General features: G+C 39.2%; 1 protein-coding gene across 2 annotated transcripts in view; it reads left to right on the forward strand.

Annotated features, from left to right (window-relative positions):
- The window catches only part of ETF1 (eukaryotic translation termination factor 1), a 25,580-nt gene continuing 7,812 nt past the window's right edge, over positions 1 to 17,768 (forward strand). Inside the window, exons 1-4 of one of the 2 annotated variants that reach the window (XM_006204583.4) lie at positions 1 to 157; positions 319 to 422; positions 16,554 to 16,729; positions 17,123 to 17,262. In XM_006204583.4, coding sequence (XP_006204645.1) covers positions 53 to 157; positions 319 to 422; positions 16,554 to 16,729; positions 17,123 to 17,262 — 525 coding nt within the window. In that variant the 5' untranslated portion in view covers positions 1 to 52. Of the gene's footprint in view, positions 158 to 318; positions 423 to 497; positions 517 to 16,553; positions 16,730 to 17,122; positions 17,263 to 17,768 lie in introns of those variants that run through there. The other variant, XM_072956890.1, reaches the window with a different exon arrangement.

Raw genomic sequence — 17,768 nt, forward strand, 5'->3', positions numbered from 1 at the left:
CCCCTGGCGGAGGAAGTGATGTCACAGGCCCCATGTGAGCGGATTGCAACACATGCAGCTGCCTGGAGAGAGGGAGCCGGTGTCCTACGTCAGAGCCGCCGCCGCGGAGCCGCCGCCGGGGAGGAGCAGCCGCTGCCGCCCAGGACTGGGCCCTTCGGTAAGCTAGCGGGACGGAAAAGCCAGCGACCACCGCGGCGGGCCGCGCGGGGCGGGAAGAGGAGGGACTCTCGGGGGTGGCAAGGAAGGGGGCCTCTCTGCCCCAGCGGCGGCGCTAACTCTGTGGTCTTGGTGTCTCCGGGCCCCGCCGGGCCGCTCTAGGGAGGAGGAGGCGAGAAGATGGCGGACGACCCCAGTGCTGCCGACAGGAACGTGGAGATCTGGAAGATCAAGAAGCTCATTAAGAGCTTGGAGGCGGCCCGTGGGTGAGCGCCGCGTCTGGGCCCCCCCGTGCCCTCTTGGTTCCCGGACCCCTCAGGATGGCCGCCCCCGCGCCGCATGGCCGGATGAGGAGAACCAGTCAGTAGCCAACTCCCGCCTTCTGGACCTCTGGGTAGTACCCCCGTCCCAGCGGCGAGGGTCTACGCGGTTGGCCCAAGAAGGGGTACTTCCCCCTCTTTGGGGTAAGGGGCCCCACTCCCGGGGCTCTGACCACTCGAACCTCTTGTGGTAGGCCACTGCTACTTTTGTACCCTTCCCAGACGCTTGAATCCAGCTCCTCCTCTGAGCTCCAGGTGCTGCCACCCGACCCGGCTGCTATTGGGGGAAAAAGGTCCGGCCTTCCTTTCCGATCGCCCTTCCCTGATTTCCTCTCTTCCCCTCCCTTCATGTTCCTCAGCCAAGCCTCGTTAAAATGGCCTCCCCCTCCCGGGCTTCTGAGACCCTGGTGGGTGAAGTTTGGATGGGGCAGGAAGGAGAGGTGATCAGGGAAACCTTTTTCTGACTTCCTCCGATTTCTCTGGGTCTTAGAACTCTCCCAAGATGACTTCCACCAAGTCCTCTAATTACCCTGGAGCTTCCTGGTTTTAGCTGTTACAGGACCCACCTATAAAGTGAAAATGCCCACGTGTGCAGGGTGGAGGAGTAGGGGAGGTTTTGCTTGGCAGATCTATGTATCTGTATATCCAGGAGAAATCCGGGTTATGGGGCCGTTGATATGAACTGTAACAACAGGGTACGTTTTAACCTATCTTTGGAATTTCTAGGGATAGAAGTGCCTGGTGTACTAATGCTTGTTGAAATTCAGAACTGAGTTAGCTGGGCTTTAAAACTGCTTGTGTGAATTTTGGTAAGCTATTAGGTGTGTCCATTGTGGAAAGAGTAGGCTAGATTAAAACTGACTTTATATGCTCTCTTTAAATTTAAAAAAAAAGTTACTCTTTTGGGGAAGATGTGTCAGCGGTATTCCTGTTTTCTCGCTTTATGACTTTATTTTGTTCTTTTCCCAGTCAAACTTTTTACTCACAGGAAGTGGCAAAAAAAAAAAGTATTTGGAACATTACATATTTGTATGTCTGAGCATTTTTAGAATAACAGAGTGGCCTGTCCCAGGCCATGTTGAAAGTTGTTTTCAGCAGAGGAATTGGACATTCTGGTTTCCAGCCCAGGTTTTTCCTTGATTGGTGCATTTGCTATAATAGGATTAATCAAACTCATAACTGTTACTACTTTATGAAATAAGGTATACTTAGTTCCATTGAAGGCCCAGGGCTAACAGACTGGTTTTACCATTGTGTTTTGTTCTTAATTAGTGATCTTTCTGCTTGGGATGAAACTTCTGAAAGTTTGGTCCTCTTCAGTCCCTTGGGCTTTTGCTCACTCTTTCTCTAATGTGAATTGAAGGTAGCAGCTTATTTTTCATTCCTTAGGTTTGTTTTTCTTTGAATTTAAAAATAGAATATTCAGGCCTAGTTAATAATCTTACAGGAACTTGAACACAGATGATTCCATGCCACTTGGTAATAATTATTCTCCAACTATGAGAATACTGTGTAGGAGGGGTAATATAGGTCATGACCTATTATGATGCACTACCAGGAATTAGCCAGGTTCTTTTGTTTCACTAGTATCTTCTGTTGTTGTTTGAATCCTTCAATTGAGTATTGCTTTTATAGATTGCTGTTGTTTAAAGTTGGATGTGACCTTTAGATTTGTTTTCCTGTTACTTAAATTTCAAGGAAGATTCACATATTAGAATTTGAGTATATTATAGTCTCTGAAGAAGTCTAAAATGTGAATTCAAATTGTAATTTACTTCTTGTCGGAGTGAAATAACTTTGAAGATAACACTGCTTAATAAGGAACAACATTCCTTTCTGCTGCTTGATGAAGGAAGCTCATTCTTAAATTTGCTCCTAGCCGTGTTACCTAGCCACTTTAAACTTTTAATCTCCTACTTTAAAACTTTTAAAGGCTTTATTCCTTTGTTTAGCAAAGTTCAGTAAAGTTTGAGGCATGCTAAAAATGAGGTTCTTATACACAACTTTTCTTCCAAGTGATAGTTAGCTTGAACGTTTTAGACAAGATTAAGTTGTCTAAAATAGCTGGGGAGCAGTCTTCCTCTAAGCATTGTGGTTAATAATCATGTCCTACTTTGCCTACTTGGCTTTTATTCATGATTTGGTTGCATCTTGAGCCCATGAAAATTTTAAATCTTGGCCATCTCTAGGTATCAGTAAGGGAGTCAATTTTATTCTGCTTGACTCAGAAGTTTCCCAGTACATACCAATTTGGTTTTGGGAATAGCAAGATTATATTTTCATAACTGAGTTGTATTAAAGTCAGACTTACTAGATTATCATAGTGTACAGTGAGAAATGTTTTTCCTTCTTTATCTAATGATAAAATATTTTTAGGAGAAATGTGATGGTCTTTAAGCACAAACTGGATGGCAAAATGAATCTGTGCCAGTGTTTAAGGGGCAAGTTGTGGAGAAAACAGGTTGTGTTCAAGCATGGTTATTAGCACTATAGATAGCAAAACTTAGTATAGATTAATAGAATGGTTTTGGAAATGAAGATCTCCACACATGTCCCTCTTCCTCCCCTCCAGCAATTCTAGGAATGGGAGTCAGATTGTTTTTTGTTTTTAAACACTAACTCTTAAGTACGTTGGGATATAAGTAATTTTGGAATGGAGATAGTCAGTATGTAATTACCTCTTGATATATGACCCCAGTGTAATATAGCTTTAAAGGGGAACCACTTGCAAAATGGACTCACTGATTAAGTACATCTGTACAGAGTGAAGTTTCTAAGCACAATAATATACCGAGCACTTAGTATGTTATAGACTCTGGTAAGCAGTACGTTATTTCACTTAATCCTCCCAAGAAGTATTGCCACCATTTGGTAGAAAAGGCAAACTGAGGTTGAGAGATTAAATATCTTGCTTTCTGAAATGTCACAGAGCTGGAATGTAGCAAAGCCCAGGATTTGAACCAATGTGCCAAACTGTGCGATGGATATATTTTATGTTTAAACAAAATACAAGGCTGGATTTACTCAAATTATAATCTGAACTATAACAGACGGTTTCATGTTATCGTGTCTATGGAAGACCATTTATAGGAGCTTAATGGATAAAATGGGGAACTTGCTAGGAGTCTCTTTGTAGCCAGCATCATACTTAATTTTCTGAGTTGAAAGGATTGTTACACATATAATTTGAATTTAAGTTGGGTGGGACATACGCAGTAGCTTCATACAAGCCTGGTGGAATGTTAGTTTCTGTGTATACTAGTAAAATAACCAGCCAATACCAGCTGTGTATAAGTCCCACTTTTAAAGCTTAGTGGTAGTTCTTCCTGGTTTATGATGGCTTCTGGTATATCCTCCACAGCCGGCTTAATGAGAACAAATGTGTACATAAGCCAAAACTAGAACTAGGGCCATGTAAATAGAAACCATGGCTGTGGGTATCTTGAATAAGGGACTAAATCAGGTGAACATACATAGGATAAAAGGGGGGAAATTTAGGTTGTTTTTTCCTAATGTTTTCTGAGCCAGCAAGAGGTAGTCCCAGAAATAGTGTTGGAAGCTTTATAGTTTTCAGTTAATAAAATCATAACCAAAGCCTGTTGTAACCAAGGACAGTGGTGAATGTGACCAAGGAACAGACAAGGTTAATTTGGGCTAAGTTGTATCTGTGGGTATTAGAATATCTTTTCACTTATTTTCATCAGGGAATCCTGTAAATTTCAGATACAATGAGGGCTTAGATACCCATGTTTGCGGATCAGTGCAGTTTATAATAAGCTTCATGAGTGTTCTGTGGAATTTAGGCATCTTTAAATTAAAAAAAAAACTTATAGATACCTTGACTTTGAAGGAAGTAAAAAATTACCTGGCTATATACATGAGTATCTTTCCTGTCCCCAGATATAATTGGGGTGGTAGGTGCTATTTTTCTCCTCTACTCTGAGTAGTTCTGTTACAAGATTTGTGGGGTTTTTCCCCACACCAAGCAGTACTCCAAATTCTTAGTGGACACTAGCTGTCCTGCAGTTTAATTAAATTCTGATACTACCTGGAGGTAATGGTAGATCCCACAAGGTAAAGAAAGGGCTCAGTCCCACAGGACTGCCCCCAAATGCGATGCCAGTGCAAATCCAGGCCTCCCCTACTTGTCAGACAAGCTATAAATTGGGTGTTCCAGTGACTCCCTCCTTGGGTTTGATAATTTGTTAGAATGGCCCAAAGAACTTGGGGGAACTATTTATGTTTACTGATTTATTACAAAGGATATTATACAGGATACAAACAGCCAGATGAAATGGTACATAGAGCAAGGTCCAAAAAGGTCCAAGTGCAGAAGCTTCTGTCCCTGTGGAACTGGGGTATGCTACCCGGGTTTACTAGTCCGGAAGTTCATTAAATCTTGTTCAAGAGTTTTTTAAGAGCTTAATCTGCAATTTCCCCTTCCCAAAAATCTGTGGATGGAGCTGAAAGTTGAACCCTTGAATAGCTTGATCTTTCTGATGACTAGCCCCATCTTGAGTCTAAGAGCCCCACCCTAAGTCATTCCATTGGCATAAACTCAAGTGTGCTCCTAGGGGACTCCCTGGGAATAACCAAAACACTCCCATCTCAGAAAATTCTAAGGGTTTTAGAATCTTTGCTAAAAGCTGGGGACAAAGACCAAAATCTCCATAAAATTCTTCACATTTTGAGTTAGAAGTTAGTAATTTTATGAGGTCATTGAATAGGTTTAAAATCTAAAAGACAAGTAATATAGACAGATTGTTTATATGACTTGAGTAAATTATAAAGTATGTAAAATGTGTTTGGGTACTTTCCCCAAGTGAAAATTGTTGATTAGCAGAACATTCACCTAACCGACACTTGGAATGTTCTCAAAGTGATGAGTTTCTGATACATTTATTTTTACTTTAGTTCTCCATATCCTTAAAGGGCTGGCTATATAACTAAAGTGATACTTGATAGTTTTTCAGTTTCCTGAGAGGGGATGAGTATAGAACAAACAACTACAGAGGTCCTGGTAGCTTCTCACTAAGTGGTCAAAATACAGATGTTCCCTACAGGTCTAAGCCATAAGAAGAGAGAAAAGAGAGGAAGAGGAGGAGATAAAGGTATATTTGATAGTGTGTAGTGGTGTTCCTCAGGCCACTCCAAGTGTCATAGGCTGCCTGCCTCAACTCAGAACTAGTTCTAAGTGCCATTGTATTCTGGCATGGTGTTCCATGCACTGTGAACCTAATGAACAATTACTGTCTTTGAATTTCAACTCTTGACAGACTTCTCATTGTAATAGCAGATACACTTATCCTTCCAGGAAAGGAAGGTTTGCTCTGGACACATTCCTAGGTAAGCAAGAATACCTAACTAGAATACCATTTAAGGCAGAATGCAGTGTAGGACCCCAGTCCTGTCTCGTGTTCCTCAGCCCCCCAACAATACGCCAGTTGGACCCTTTTAGCAGAGGGCCCTTTTTCTTTGAGCTTGGAGTTGAGGCTTTGCTCATAGTGGTCCCTAGTACTGGGAACATGTTCAGTTGTGAGAAAACTTACAATATCAGTTTTGCAGCAGGGCTGAATGGTTTTAGACCCTATTTAAGGAGTCAGAGGAAAAATAAGCCTCTTCTCTAGAATCACTGCTGGAACTCAGATGGAACTGTCCATCTGAGAACTTGGGCAGCAGAAATTTCTTCTGAATCCAGCCTTGTTCTCCAGGGGTCTCAGTAGGACCTTCTGGGATACACTGTGTAGGTGTCCCTTAATTCTTCAGCAGCCTGCTATTTTAGTGAAGGGGAGAAAGGATTTAGGGGAGGTTCAAGATTCTTTCTAACAAGTTGGAAATGATAAGGTTTCTCATTGGGGCAACTGTCCTGGGAGAACATGATGAAGTTCCCTCTGATAACAGCTTTATCTTATGCCACTGGACGCACTTTGAACCCTTGCTTACTGTCTGTTACAAATGAAAACGTCTTTTTCTGTTTCTGTTTTTCTCTTTTCAAACATTGTCTTTTTCTTTGACTCCAGGTGAATCAAGATAAAGCATGATTATGCTTTTTTTCTTACCTCTTCCAAAACATTGAGCTTAAGAGCCATAATTTCATTATTATACTTGTGGTTACAAAGGGGAAAACAGACTTGATTCTTTTACATTGACAGATTGATCAAGCTTTCTGTGCTTTAATCAAGTTTTTCTTTCATCTACTTGATTTGTATGTAGATCTGTCTCAAAAGTGTTTACATGTTCACTTTGTCCCTTTTTTAAATTCTCCAAGTTGTCTTATATCTTTTTTAACATCAATTTTCAGACATGTAGCTTTCATCCAGTGTATTCTTTGTCTTTACTCCTGTCACCATCTTTCCCACCTAGTTCAGAGGACTTGACATTTTCAGATGCCTGACAGCTTCTTGTTATGCAGATAACTTGGGGGTACTGGGCCTGTACTCGTCTGTTTTCACATTTTCATTTGATCATTTAAGGTCTCCTTTAGAAGAATGATCCTTGTCAAAACAAAAGATTGTCTTTTTTTCCTGCCATGTCTGTGGCCTTCTGAATTACATTTTTTTTTCTCCAAACCCACATCTAAGTATATGAAAAATGAAGCCCACAAATACATTTTTACTATTCACTAGTCAGTTTACAAGCTTCAAATATCTGCTGTAGGTTGGACATTTATACATTTGGTGGAGCAACATGTAATGCATGAGAACATGGTCTGACAGAACCTTGGTATGGTAATATGAACCATTTCCAGCCCCATATTAGTAAGTGCAGAATAACACAGTACACGTTGAAGGGGGTATAGTGTAAGCAGATGATTTGGGTCTTGAATGAGGTGTTTGGCATTGTCAAAAACTGAAAGATTGTATAACTATGTGGGGAGATTTCCTAGGCAAGGCAGATATTGTCAAAGAAAGTTACTTTGGGCATTAGTATCATTTGGCTGATACGGTATCTTTGATACAGTGGTGCAGTGGGGCTGTAACTCATCTGCAACTTTGAAATGGTAACTGAAATTCCTTCTTGATTAAAAGCCAGTTAGCCTAAAATTAGATTCAAAAGCTTTGTGTTGGGTGATACTTGGTGAGCTATTAGTGTATTGAAATAGTGCAGAGCATTTTCACATATATGCCTTGTTGGTAAAGTTGGTTTGAACAAGTTTAAGACAGTCCCAACACAAATTTGCCTTTCAACCTAAATAAACTGTGGTTTGCAGTGAAAATGTACTGATCCCCAAACATTAATTCCTTAATACCTGTGGATATTTTTAGCTTTCTATTGAAAAAAAGTTTTTTTGGTTTTTGGCTACCCCATTCTCTGGCATCTTCTGGCCTTCATGACTCTACTTAAGCAAGGAGGATCCTAAGGAAAGACAAGGCTAGGGGTTCATGGATGAAATGTATTTTAATCAAGTAATGAAACTAGTTTTGTGAAGATGGGTTGAATAAAATACATTTTGGCTGCTCACAGCAGCTCTGTGAGAAAAGCGATTACTGCCATTTCATGGATGAAGAAATTTTGAAGTAAAGAGAGATTAAGTAGCTTGCCTAGTATCTCAGGCTAACAAGGGGCACTATTAGATTCTGTTCCCACTTTTCTGATTCCAAAGCCTATGATCCTAACTATTATACCACATGGCTGTGCTCTTTGATTCTTATTTCTTTTGCTGAATAGAAAAATCTTGCATTCTCTACTGCAAGGAAGATTCTTGTCCAGGGATATTTGCAATTTACTAGAGGGAGCAGGTGTGCTGAGACCCAGGAGCAAAGATGAAAGTGAACAGGCATGCTGTTTGCAAATCTACCCTATGAAGAACTTGGGTACTAAACATGTTTGTTCTTAATGAGCATCACTGGTGAGAAAAATAACTTACTCTTAAATCCTTCCCCAGAAGCTCATTTGTATATTTGCAAGAAGATTAACAGGGAGGCTATGGCTTTTGTTTTATTTGAAAAGTACTTGCACAGTGGCCAAAAAAGATAAGAAGTGGACTTTCTCAAATATAGGGTCCCGTGTAGAACACTGGTTGATAGTGACTCCCTAATGTTGGTTGTGATTGATATCTCCTGGCTTTGCATTGATGTGAGAACGCTAGAGAAATTTTCCAGCTTCTGCTGATCCCTGGTGGAATATTCCACTGGGTTGATTTTGTGAAGTGTTTTTGCTTGTTTGTTTTGAGTTTTCTTTATATGATAAAGTAAATTCCTGTAATTGTAGAAAAAGTAATACTCCAGCAGATACATACATTTTTGTTTTGGATGGTTGAGTAATCCTAGTGCTTTTGAGGATAGAACACTAAAATGAGCCTTTTGTAAACTTTCTGCTGAAAAGTTTTGGGACATCTTGAGTTATTATATCCTCTAGGCTAGAGACGGCTTTAATGCCTCAGTGTGTTCAGATCTTGGTCCTTTTCCAGTCTGGTTATGGCATCTAACCATAAGGTCAGTCGCACAAAACCAGTTTCCAGTAACTGTCTAGTCTCTTTGAAGATAAACAATCCTCCCTTAGTTTGGTATTCTACAAGCTCTTTATAAAAGGCAGCCCCATCTACCTCCTACTTGCATCATAAATAATGGGGGTGGGGATCAAGGCAGGGATGAACCAAATTAAAGGTGGCAAAAGAAGGGTTAGTTTTTTATGGTAAGTGACTAATGGGATGGTTTGAGCTTTTTAGTGAAGCTAAAGCAGGGACAGTAAGTCATTTCAAGGCACATATTAGTTCTTCTCCAAAGACTGGCAAACTTTGAATTGGTATTTAGTAATTTAGAATAAATCACTGGTGTCTGAAGTTTTAGAGGAGAGTGAATTTCTGTATTTCTTTCTCCCTTGTGATAAATTACAAAACAACTTCTAGTGTTCCAGCCATATTGTTTTGAACTGTGTTTTTGGTTTGGTTCTTCTGTTAGAAGATTTGGCAGATTCTGTAATTCAGTAAAGGTGATCACCACCCACTGCAAAGTCAACTCATCTCTCTCTCTGGACTTACTCAGATTCAAATAAGACTTCAGTACCACCTACCAGTGCTGCTTCTGTTTCTTTTTTTTTCCCCCTAGCCGTGCTGGGCCCTTAATTCTTTGACTTCTACTATTAAGGTCAAGGGGATGGGGCACAAAGAGCTATCAAGTTTCATCTAGCTACCATTTAGTGAGCACATTCTGTTTGCTGTTTGCTGTCCATGCTAAAAGCATTTGACATATATTCTCTTATAGAATCCTCATGACCTTGTGAAATAAGTAGAAACAGGCCCAAATGGATTTATGTGTAATTTGCCCTAGGTCGTGCTGACAGGACATGAGTTCAGAGCTGCCTGATTTGAAAACCTGTGCTCATAACCACCCTCTTAATACCTGTCCATATTAAACCTGTGTAAAACTCGCTTTAGTTTCAAATTAAAGTTTAGTTTTGTTCATTTGGTCAAAGAAGAAAAATGGAAAACCCATGGGAGGGTATAACTCAAGTGGTAGAGCGCATGCTTAGCATTCATGAGTTCCTGGGTTCAATCCCCAGTACCTCCTTTAAAAAAAAAAAAAGGCCTAATACCCCCACCCACTTGCCCACAGTCACTACCACCCTCACTCTCCTTGTGTAAGAGCTACTGATTCAGAATAGAGGAAGGGGAGATCTTTTTTATCTGAACTTTTTTGTTTTATTTTTTAGAAAGTTTACCAAGGGTTCTGGGGCTCTCGTGCAAATTGGCCAGTGGACAAACTTATAGGAATCACATTTTCTTCCTACCTACCTTTCTAAAGTGTTCTTGGAGCATGTTAATGATGATGAGCACTGGTGAGATCTTTGTAGGTCAAAGAATGCCTAGATTTTTTTTTTTGTTTGTCGTTCTTATGTCCGTCTGCTTCAGCAGGCATCTTGAATCAAAGGCTGGGACTCTGTGAGCCATAAAGTTACATACATATACACCCCACGGCCCAGGCTTTGTTCTGATTACCTTGAGTTTTCTTTAGAGACCTTTCAGTCTTGACAATTCAAACGACTTGATGTTTGCCTGTCCATAGTGTTTAGGGGCCATGAAACCTTGGATTGGATAATTAATTGGTAGTACTGCTGTAACCTCCCATCCTAGGGAGAGAAACTGTTCCTTTCACAATCTCCTTTGAGATTGGGGGAACAGAGTTGTCAGCTGTTTCTCTAAATTCTCTTACTTTTGTCTAGTTTTAGTTACTGTCCATATTTAGTCTACTTACAACTACTTCCTTCTGTCTTCCTGCTGTTTTATTTCTCAGAAGTTAGTCCTCTGGGTGGAAACACTGCTGAACTCTTCTTGATAAGGGAAAGTACCCTCAAATGATGAGAACAAGAAGGAATCTGAGAACAGAGGCCCCTGGAAACCTTACAGGGCACGGTGTATGTTGTGTCTTGTTTTGCCCAGTTTTTACAACATGTGAATCATTGCTGTGTACTTCATAATTCACTGACTCTTAAATGGAGGGGCTTTTGATTTTGGGAAAGGAATATAGTGACAAAGCAGGAGTGGGTGAAAACTTAAAATTAAAGACAGCCAGCAGCTCCTTTGAGAGCTTTTATTTTTCGTTCTACCATGAGGATTGTTCACTCTACTTTAAAATGAAATACTCAGCTTCCTTGGTTTTATTTTGGTGTTTACACAAACTGGTGTAGCAACTTTGATTGGCTTGCCTGGGGGGTAAATGACTGTTTATTTTGTTTGGAAACTTCCCTGGAAAAACTTCAATCTGCTTGTATCAAACCCAACGTACAAAACTTCAGAGATTATGATGTAGCCTTGAAAAGCCATCCATTTAATCCTTTTTTTCTCATCTCTAGTCAGGTGTCAGAAACTTAAGGTTTCCCCTAGACTGGGTGGGGAAAGGCACAAAGGTAAACTAGTGAAAGGTAAATTTTTTTAACATGAGTCAAAATTCAAAATGAGTAAGAGGCCAAGACTAACTTTCAAGTAGTGTTTCAAATCTACAAGCTGGTGGAAATATACCAGACAAAATTTTTTTGGCAGGTTATACTTTCAAACCATTTTTTTTTAAAGTGGATTCCTATAACAAGATTATGTTCTTAGGTGTCTACTACTTAGAGAACTACTTCGCTTTCTCTAGGATGTTACATGGATGTGAGTGTAAGATTGACCAACTCTGATGCCATACAGTAAAGTTGCTTAGTGAATGCTTATCTTCTTATCTGCAGTGGAAAGTAAACAGCTGCTTATCTTAAGGTCATTGTTTTGTCCTCCACATGATTATCTTGCTTTAAGGATTTCCTTTAGGCATTTTGGGTTCACTCAGTTTGTACCAACATCCTCTTTAGCCTCAAACTTTCCATCCTTTGGGGTTTGGTGCCTATTAGCTTCCTGAGTTCTGTGCCTTCACTCTTGGTGTCTTTGGAGCCCCTTCTCGTTCCATTTCCTACTGATTTCCTCTTTACTAGTTCTGTCTCCTAGGAAACTACTCTGTAAATCAGAGCACATTAGCTTTTTAAAACAGCCCTTCTTTTGAGAAATAACTCTCTTGGTCCCTAAAGATTCCACACGCCCCAGGGTAGAGAAATAAGCTCTTTTGAGAATTGCTCATCTGAAAACAAATACAAGCCAGTAAAGCCCATGTTCTGACTTATCTTTTTCCCCATCTTGTATATTTTCATACAGGTGGCACCTACAATCTAGAATGTTTGAAGTTAAATTTACTTGCCCAGTTTTTCCAGCCCCTCCCAGAGCAAACTCCTTTCTCCTCCATGGTCTCTAGGATTTGACAGAACTCCAGAAAGAATTATCAAAAACTTTTTTGGAAATTCCTCTTCAGAAGCCTAGTAAAATAAATATTGGAAGTAAAGCAGTTTGTTATATTTGATTGTCTGAAAGTAGGATCCAAAGAACACTCCCTGACTGTGAAGAACATTTTTCTTTTTTTATAATCAAAGATACCAGTTTGTTTCATTTGGGAATTCTTTTTACCATCTCCTTCAGAAACTGAAACTTGGCCAGAGGTAGAATTGCATGTGTGTCTGATTTTTTATTTCTAGGCACCTTGCCTTGGTTTTCAAAAGTTCCTTTTATGTGGTTATGCTTTAAAAATTAAAATGAAAAGTATTTTATAGTGCAGTACATCTGACTTAGTGTAAGTGTGTATGCACATGAGCAAGGGATTGTTCTGAATCACTCTGCTTTGTCAGTACTGTTTCGAAATTTTAGCTGACTTAAATGGGACTATATATACATTTATATAGATTAAGAAATAACTATGGGTTAGGTATGGTGTTTGCATACACTTTATCTTATATGAAGTGTATCTTGAAAGCAGCCTTTTTGTAATGATCATTTTGCTTGTGCTTGTGGTGACAACATAATTGTGCTTGATTCTCTGGTTTGGCTAGAATATTTGCTCCCCTTTCCAAGGGGTGGCAGCAGAGCACACACCATACTTTACCATGTACTGTCATTACTCAACTTGTAGTACATTGGGGAAGGTATCACAAAGGTTGTGAACCAGCCTTCTAGGTTTTGAGTAGAAACGTCAACGGAAATAGTGCTGGTTTTCGAGGCAGAACATTAGCTGACAAACTAAGAGTAACTGTTTTGAGAGTGGAAGGGCTCAGTAGCCAGTCTGTCTGCTTATAAACTTTGCTGGCTAAGGGACCTATGGAATTTACCACTAGGAGAAAACTTTTAGAGGGCAGGGTCTCATGTAAATGAGGTCCCTTTCCAATGCTAGTACCAAGGTGCACATTTGTGAAGTTCATTTTCCTCTATGAAGATATATTTCCAGGCATTTTCAGATTTCAAACATCTGTAGTTACAAAGCTAATATAGGGGTTTTCTCAACTTTTTGATACTGTTCCCCAAACTGTGCCTCTTCCCTTCTTTCTTATAAGTCACTTGGCACATAAGCCCATTTGACTTGACACTACCCATCTTTTTCATTTTTTCTTGACAGCTTCCACTGGACGGTGGACACGTGAAATTACTATGCAAGCTCAGTGATTAGGGGAAAGTTTAAATGCTTCTGGCAGTCTTCCCAGTTTCTCTAAAGCCCCCACTCATTTCATTATGGCACTAATACTTGTAATGATTAAAATTGTCACAGCCTTTAAGGGCATCATGATCTATAAGAATCTCAGGAAGTAACTCTCCTGCAGACTCAGCTATCAAGAAGAAACAGTTTGTAAAATAGTATACTTCTTAACATGCTTTGGCTCGTATCAGATCAGTTCTTACCTTCAAAATGTAAAGTGGCTCAATTTATGATGGTAGATATTATAAGAAAGCCATTAGACCTGGTCAGGGGAGATTTGAGGCTTTCAGTATCCCATGTATATATGTGTTACACATTTGATTGTGTTCGTAATGCTACTTGTTCTCTATAAAATTGCTAATTTAGTTTTTTAAACATTAAATTATTAAGTTTTATTACTGAATTTATTATTAATTTAGTAAACTCATATTAGCATTTCTCAGGAAAACTTTGATTTTCTCTTAAGCTGTCAAGAGACCTTAAAAGGAGTACTGATTTTTATGTAGATACTTAAGTAACAGCTTTGAGATATAACTTATATATTGTAAATGTTACTTCTTTTTTCTAGGGGGCGGTAATTAGGTTTATTTATTTTTTAGAGGAGGTACCAGGGACTGAACCCAGGACCTCTTGCATGCTAAACATGTGCTCTACCACTTGAGCTACACCCTCCCCACCCTTTTACTCCCTTTTTTAAGTGTACAATTCACTGTTTTTTTCATAGTTCTGTAATGATCTAATTTTTAAACATTTTCTTTAACCCCAAAAGAAACCCTCATTCTGGTTACCCAGTCCCATCCCCCATTCCTCCTTGGCAGTCACTCTCCTTTCTCTGTTTCTGGGTTGCCTGTTCTGGATATTACACATAAGTGGAACTATACAATGTGTGATCTTTTGTTACTACTTTTAACTGGTACAATGTAAATAATGTACCAACTCTATTCCTTTAATCGCTGAGTAATATTCCATTGTATGGATAATACCACATTTTGTTTATCCATTCATCAGTGGACATAGGGTTTTTTCTACTTCTTTACTGTTATGAATAATGTCTCAGTGAACACCAGTTTTTGTATGTACACAGGTTTTCATTTCTCTTGAACATATACCTGCGAGTGGAATGGCTGGGTCATACAGTAACTCTGTTTAACCTTCTGAGGAACTGCCAGGCTGTTTTCCAAAGTATTGTACCATTTTACATTCTCAGCATTGAATAAGGGATTCAGTTTCTCTGCATCCTGTATCTTGGAGAAATGTCTATGCAAGTCCACTTGATCTAGATAATCTAATATTTCAAACAGTAAAGTTGAGAATTCATTGAATTTGCATTTCCTAAACTAAGAAGAGAGTCAGAGATGAGAAAAGCACCTTAAGGAATTCAATGAAAGGAACCACCTAGAATGAACTCACCAGATGATTCTACTGTGCAGCTACAATTGAGAACTGCTGTTTTAAGAGAAATATGTTTTAAAATTTTTTAAACATATCAATAGATGAACTATTTCATAGGTGTGTTTTGTTTTCTTTTTTCTTTCTTTTTTTTGTGGCAAAATACACACAACATAAAGTTTACCATCTTAACCAGTTTAAGGGTATGTTTTAGTAGTGTTGAGTACATTCACATTATAATCATTCATCCATTGGTGGACATTTGACTGTTTTGATTGATATAATTGTTGCTGCTATGAGCATTAGTACACAAGTATCTAATGGTTCTCAGCTTTCACTCTTGGGTATATATCCAGAATGGAATTGCTAGATCCATTGCTATGTGGTAATTCTATGTTTACTTATTTGGGGAACTGCCATGCTGTTATCCATAATGACTATACCATCTAACATCATCACCAGCAGTACATACGGGTTCCATTATCTCTGCATCCTTGCCAACACTTTTTTTTTTTTAATAGTGGCCATCTTACTGGGTGTGAAGTGGTTTTGTGTTTTGATTTGCATTACCCTAATGATAAGTGATGAATTGGTATATTCTGGTAATGTAGTTTTTACATTTGCTTCAGGTAGAACTAAGAATATTGAAATGAAGTATTTCTTAACTGGTGATGCTAAAAGATCTTGAGAATGTAGGTAAAAAAGATGTGGCTCGCATCAATACTGAGGTTAGAGAGAGGTTGGTGGCTGCTCAGAAGGGACCTCCCATGTGACAAGGCCTTGGTGGCATCTTCCATAGTTCAGACTTTGGACCTGGTTTTTAGTTGTAGAAAACTTAAATTTGCTTGGGTACCTAGAGTTGATCAGACTCTCAGTGCGTTGCTCTTTTTAAATGAAACTTACAAGCGATTAATACATAAAATACATTTAGAGATACATTATTTAGGGTGTGTGTGTGAGTGTGAAAGACAGATAAGCAGAGATTTCCTAACTGGGTATTTGTGTGGCTCCCAGGCTCTCATTTCCCATTATTAGAGTACTTAGGATACTAAATTAATGAGTATAAATTTACATGGTGTCTGGAATTTTAAAAAGGAAGAACAAGATACTAAATTGGCACTTCATCTGGACTTGGAAAGACTTGTTGCATTGCCCTGTGATGGCATCACCCTCTGAAGAACCACTAGATTGATTCCAAGCCTCTGCCATGGACTTACGGTCAAATTCCAGCCTGTTGTCACACCCTTACCAAAGCTTCTCTGTTTGTCCTTGGAGGATGAGGTGTTTGCCACCCCCCCCCCCCATAAAGTGCCTTATTTCTTTTGGGTGGGGGCAGGTAATTAGGTTTATTTACTTGATTATGTTTAGAGGGAGTACAGGGAGAACCCGGGACCTCCTGCATGCTAAGCACGCACTCTACCACTTGAGCTGTATCTTCCCCACTAAGGTGCCTCATTTCTTTACTTATTACATAGCTAATATTCATTCAAATTGTTGAGCACCTACCATATTCTGAACACTAGTCCTAGTTTTGGTACACTTTGATTACACTATTATAGCTTCTACCTTCACCCACTTTGAGAGTGGTTTATATCTACTATTTTAGGGGTATCTCACTCTTAACACCCTTTACTAATGATAAGCATGAAATAAGCTCTTTACTTATGTAGTACTTGAACTGCTAATGTTATTCTTTCTTCCATAGCAATGGCACAAGCATGATATCATTGATCATTCCTCCCAAAGACCAGATTTCGCGAGTGGCAAAAATGTTAGCAGATGAGTTTGGAACTGCATCTAACATAAAGTCACGAGTAAACCGCCTTTCAGTCCTGGGAGCCATTACATCTGTACAGCAGAGACTCAAACTTTATAACAAAGGTAATCTGAAGCTTGATCATATACTTCCTCTACTTTGTTTGTCTTGGTTGTATTTTCTACTTTGATGCTGCCATGATACTTTTGGTCACTTGTGTTTTCTCCACCCAGTCCCTTTGGCCTTGGAAAATTTAGTCTTTTTTTTTAGTTATTTTTTGAAAGTTAAGTAGTAGTTACTGTTCTTAAAAGAGTAAGTCTTCCCTTTTAAAACATCTCAAGAAGTTGTTTTCAAATTAAGGAGAGGATTCTGCCTGAGAGATTTACAGATATTTGTGCTTTATTTAAATTATGATTTAAAGGGGCAGGGATGATAGACTGTGGGAACATAACATGTCTTATTAATTGAGGAAAATTAGGTGTGGATATAAGTAGAGAAATTGTTTGTGTTCTTTGCAGTACCTCCAAATGGCCTGGTTGTTTACTGTGGTACAATTGTAACAGAAGAAGGAAAGGAAAAAAAAGTCAACATTGACTTTGAACCTTTCAAACCAATTAATACATCATTGTATTTGTGTGACAACAAATTCCATACAGAGGTAAGTTCAAGCATAGGATACTTTCATGACCCCAGAATAAAACCCTACATGTTTTCATTGGATGAGGTGTCAGGGGTATACTTAGGAGTGCAATTTCTGGGTCATATGATAATAATGTTTAACCATTTCAGGAATTGCCAGACTGTTTCCTAAATAATTGTACCATTTTATAAGGTGGGCTATTTTCAAAAATAAAAGTTTACTTTTTTTGTGACACTGAATGATACCATTCAGCATGTTTGAGGAAAGTGCTAAGCTGGGTTTGAAGAGCTAGTTACAAGCAAAAAAATAATTGGCTACCTGATCTCCATTTCTCCCTGTATATCCATGATACTTGCCTGTATTTCTTTCAGCTCACAGATTGTAAAATCTTTACTAGCAGGATTATAAGAGCTTTTTTCCCCCCATGAAACTTTTGAGTGACAGAACTGCCAGAATATGATTAACATTAAGGGTGGAAAGGAAACCTCATTAGAGTGACCTAAATCAGTCAACAGTAGAACAAT

This window comes from Vicugna pacos, chromosome 3 (genome assembly GCF_048564905.1).
Source record: "Vicugna pacos chromosome 3, VicPac4, whole genome shotgun sequence".
Lineage (NCBI taxonomy): Eukaryota > Metazoa > Chordata > Mammalia > Artiodactyla > Camelidae > Vicugna > Vicugna pacos.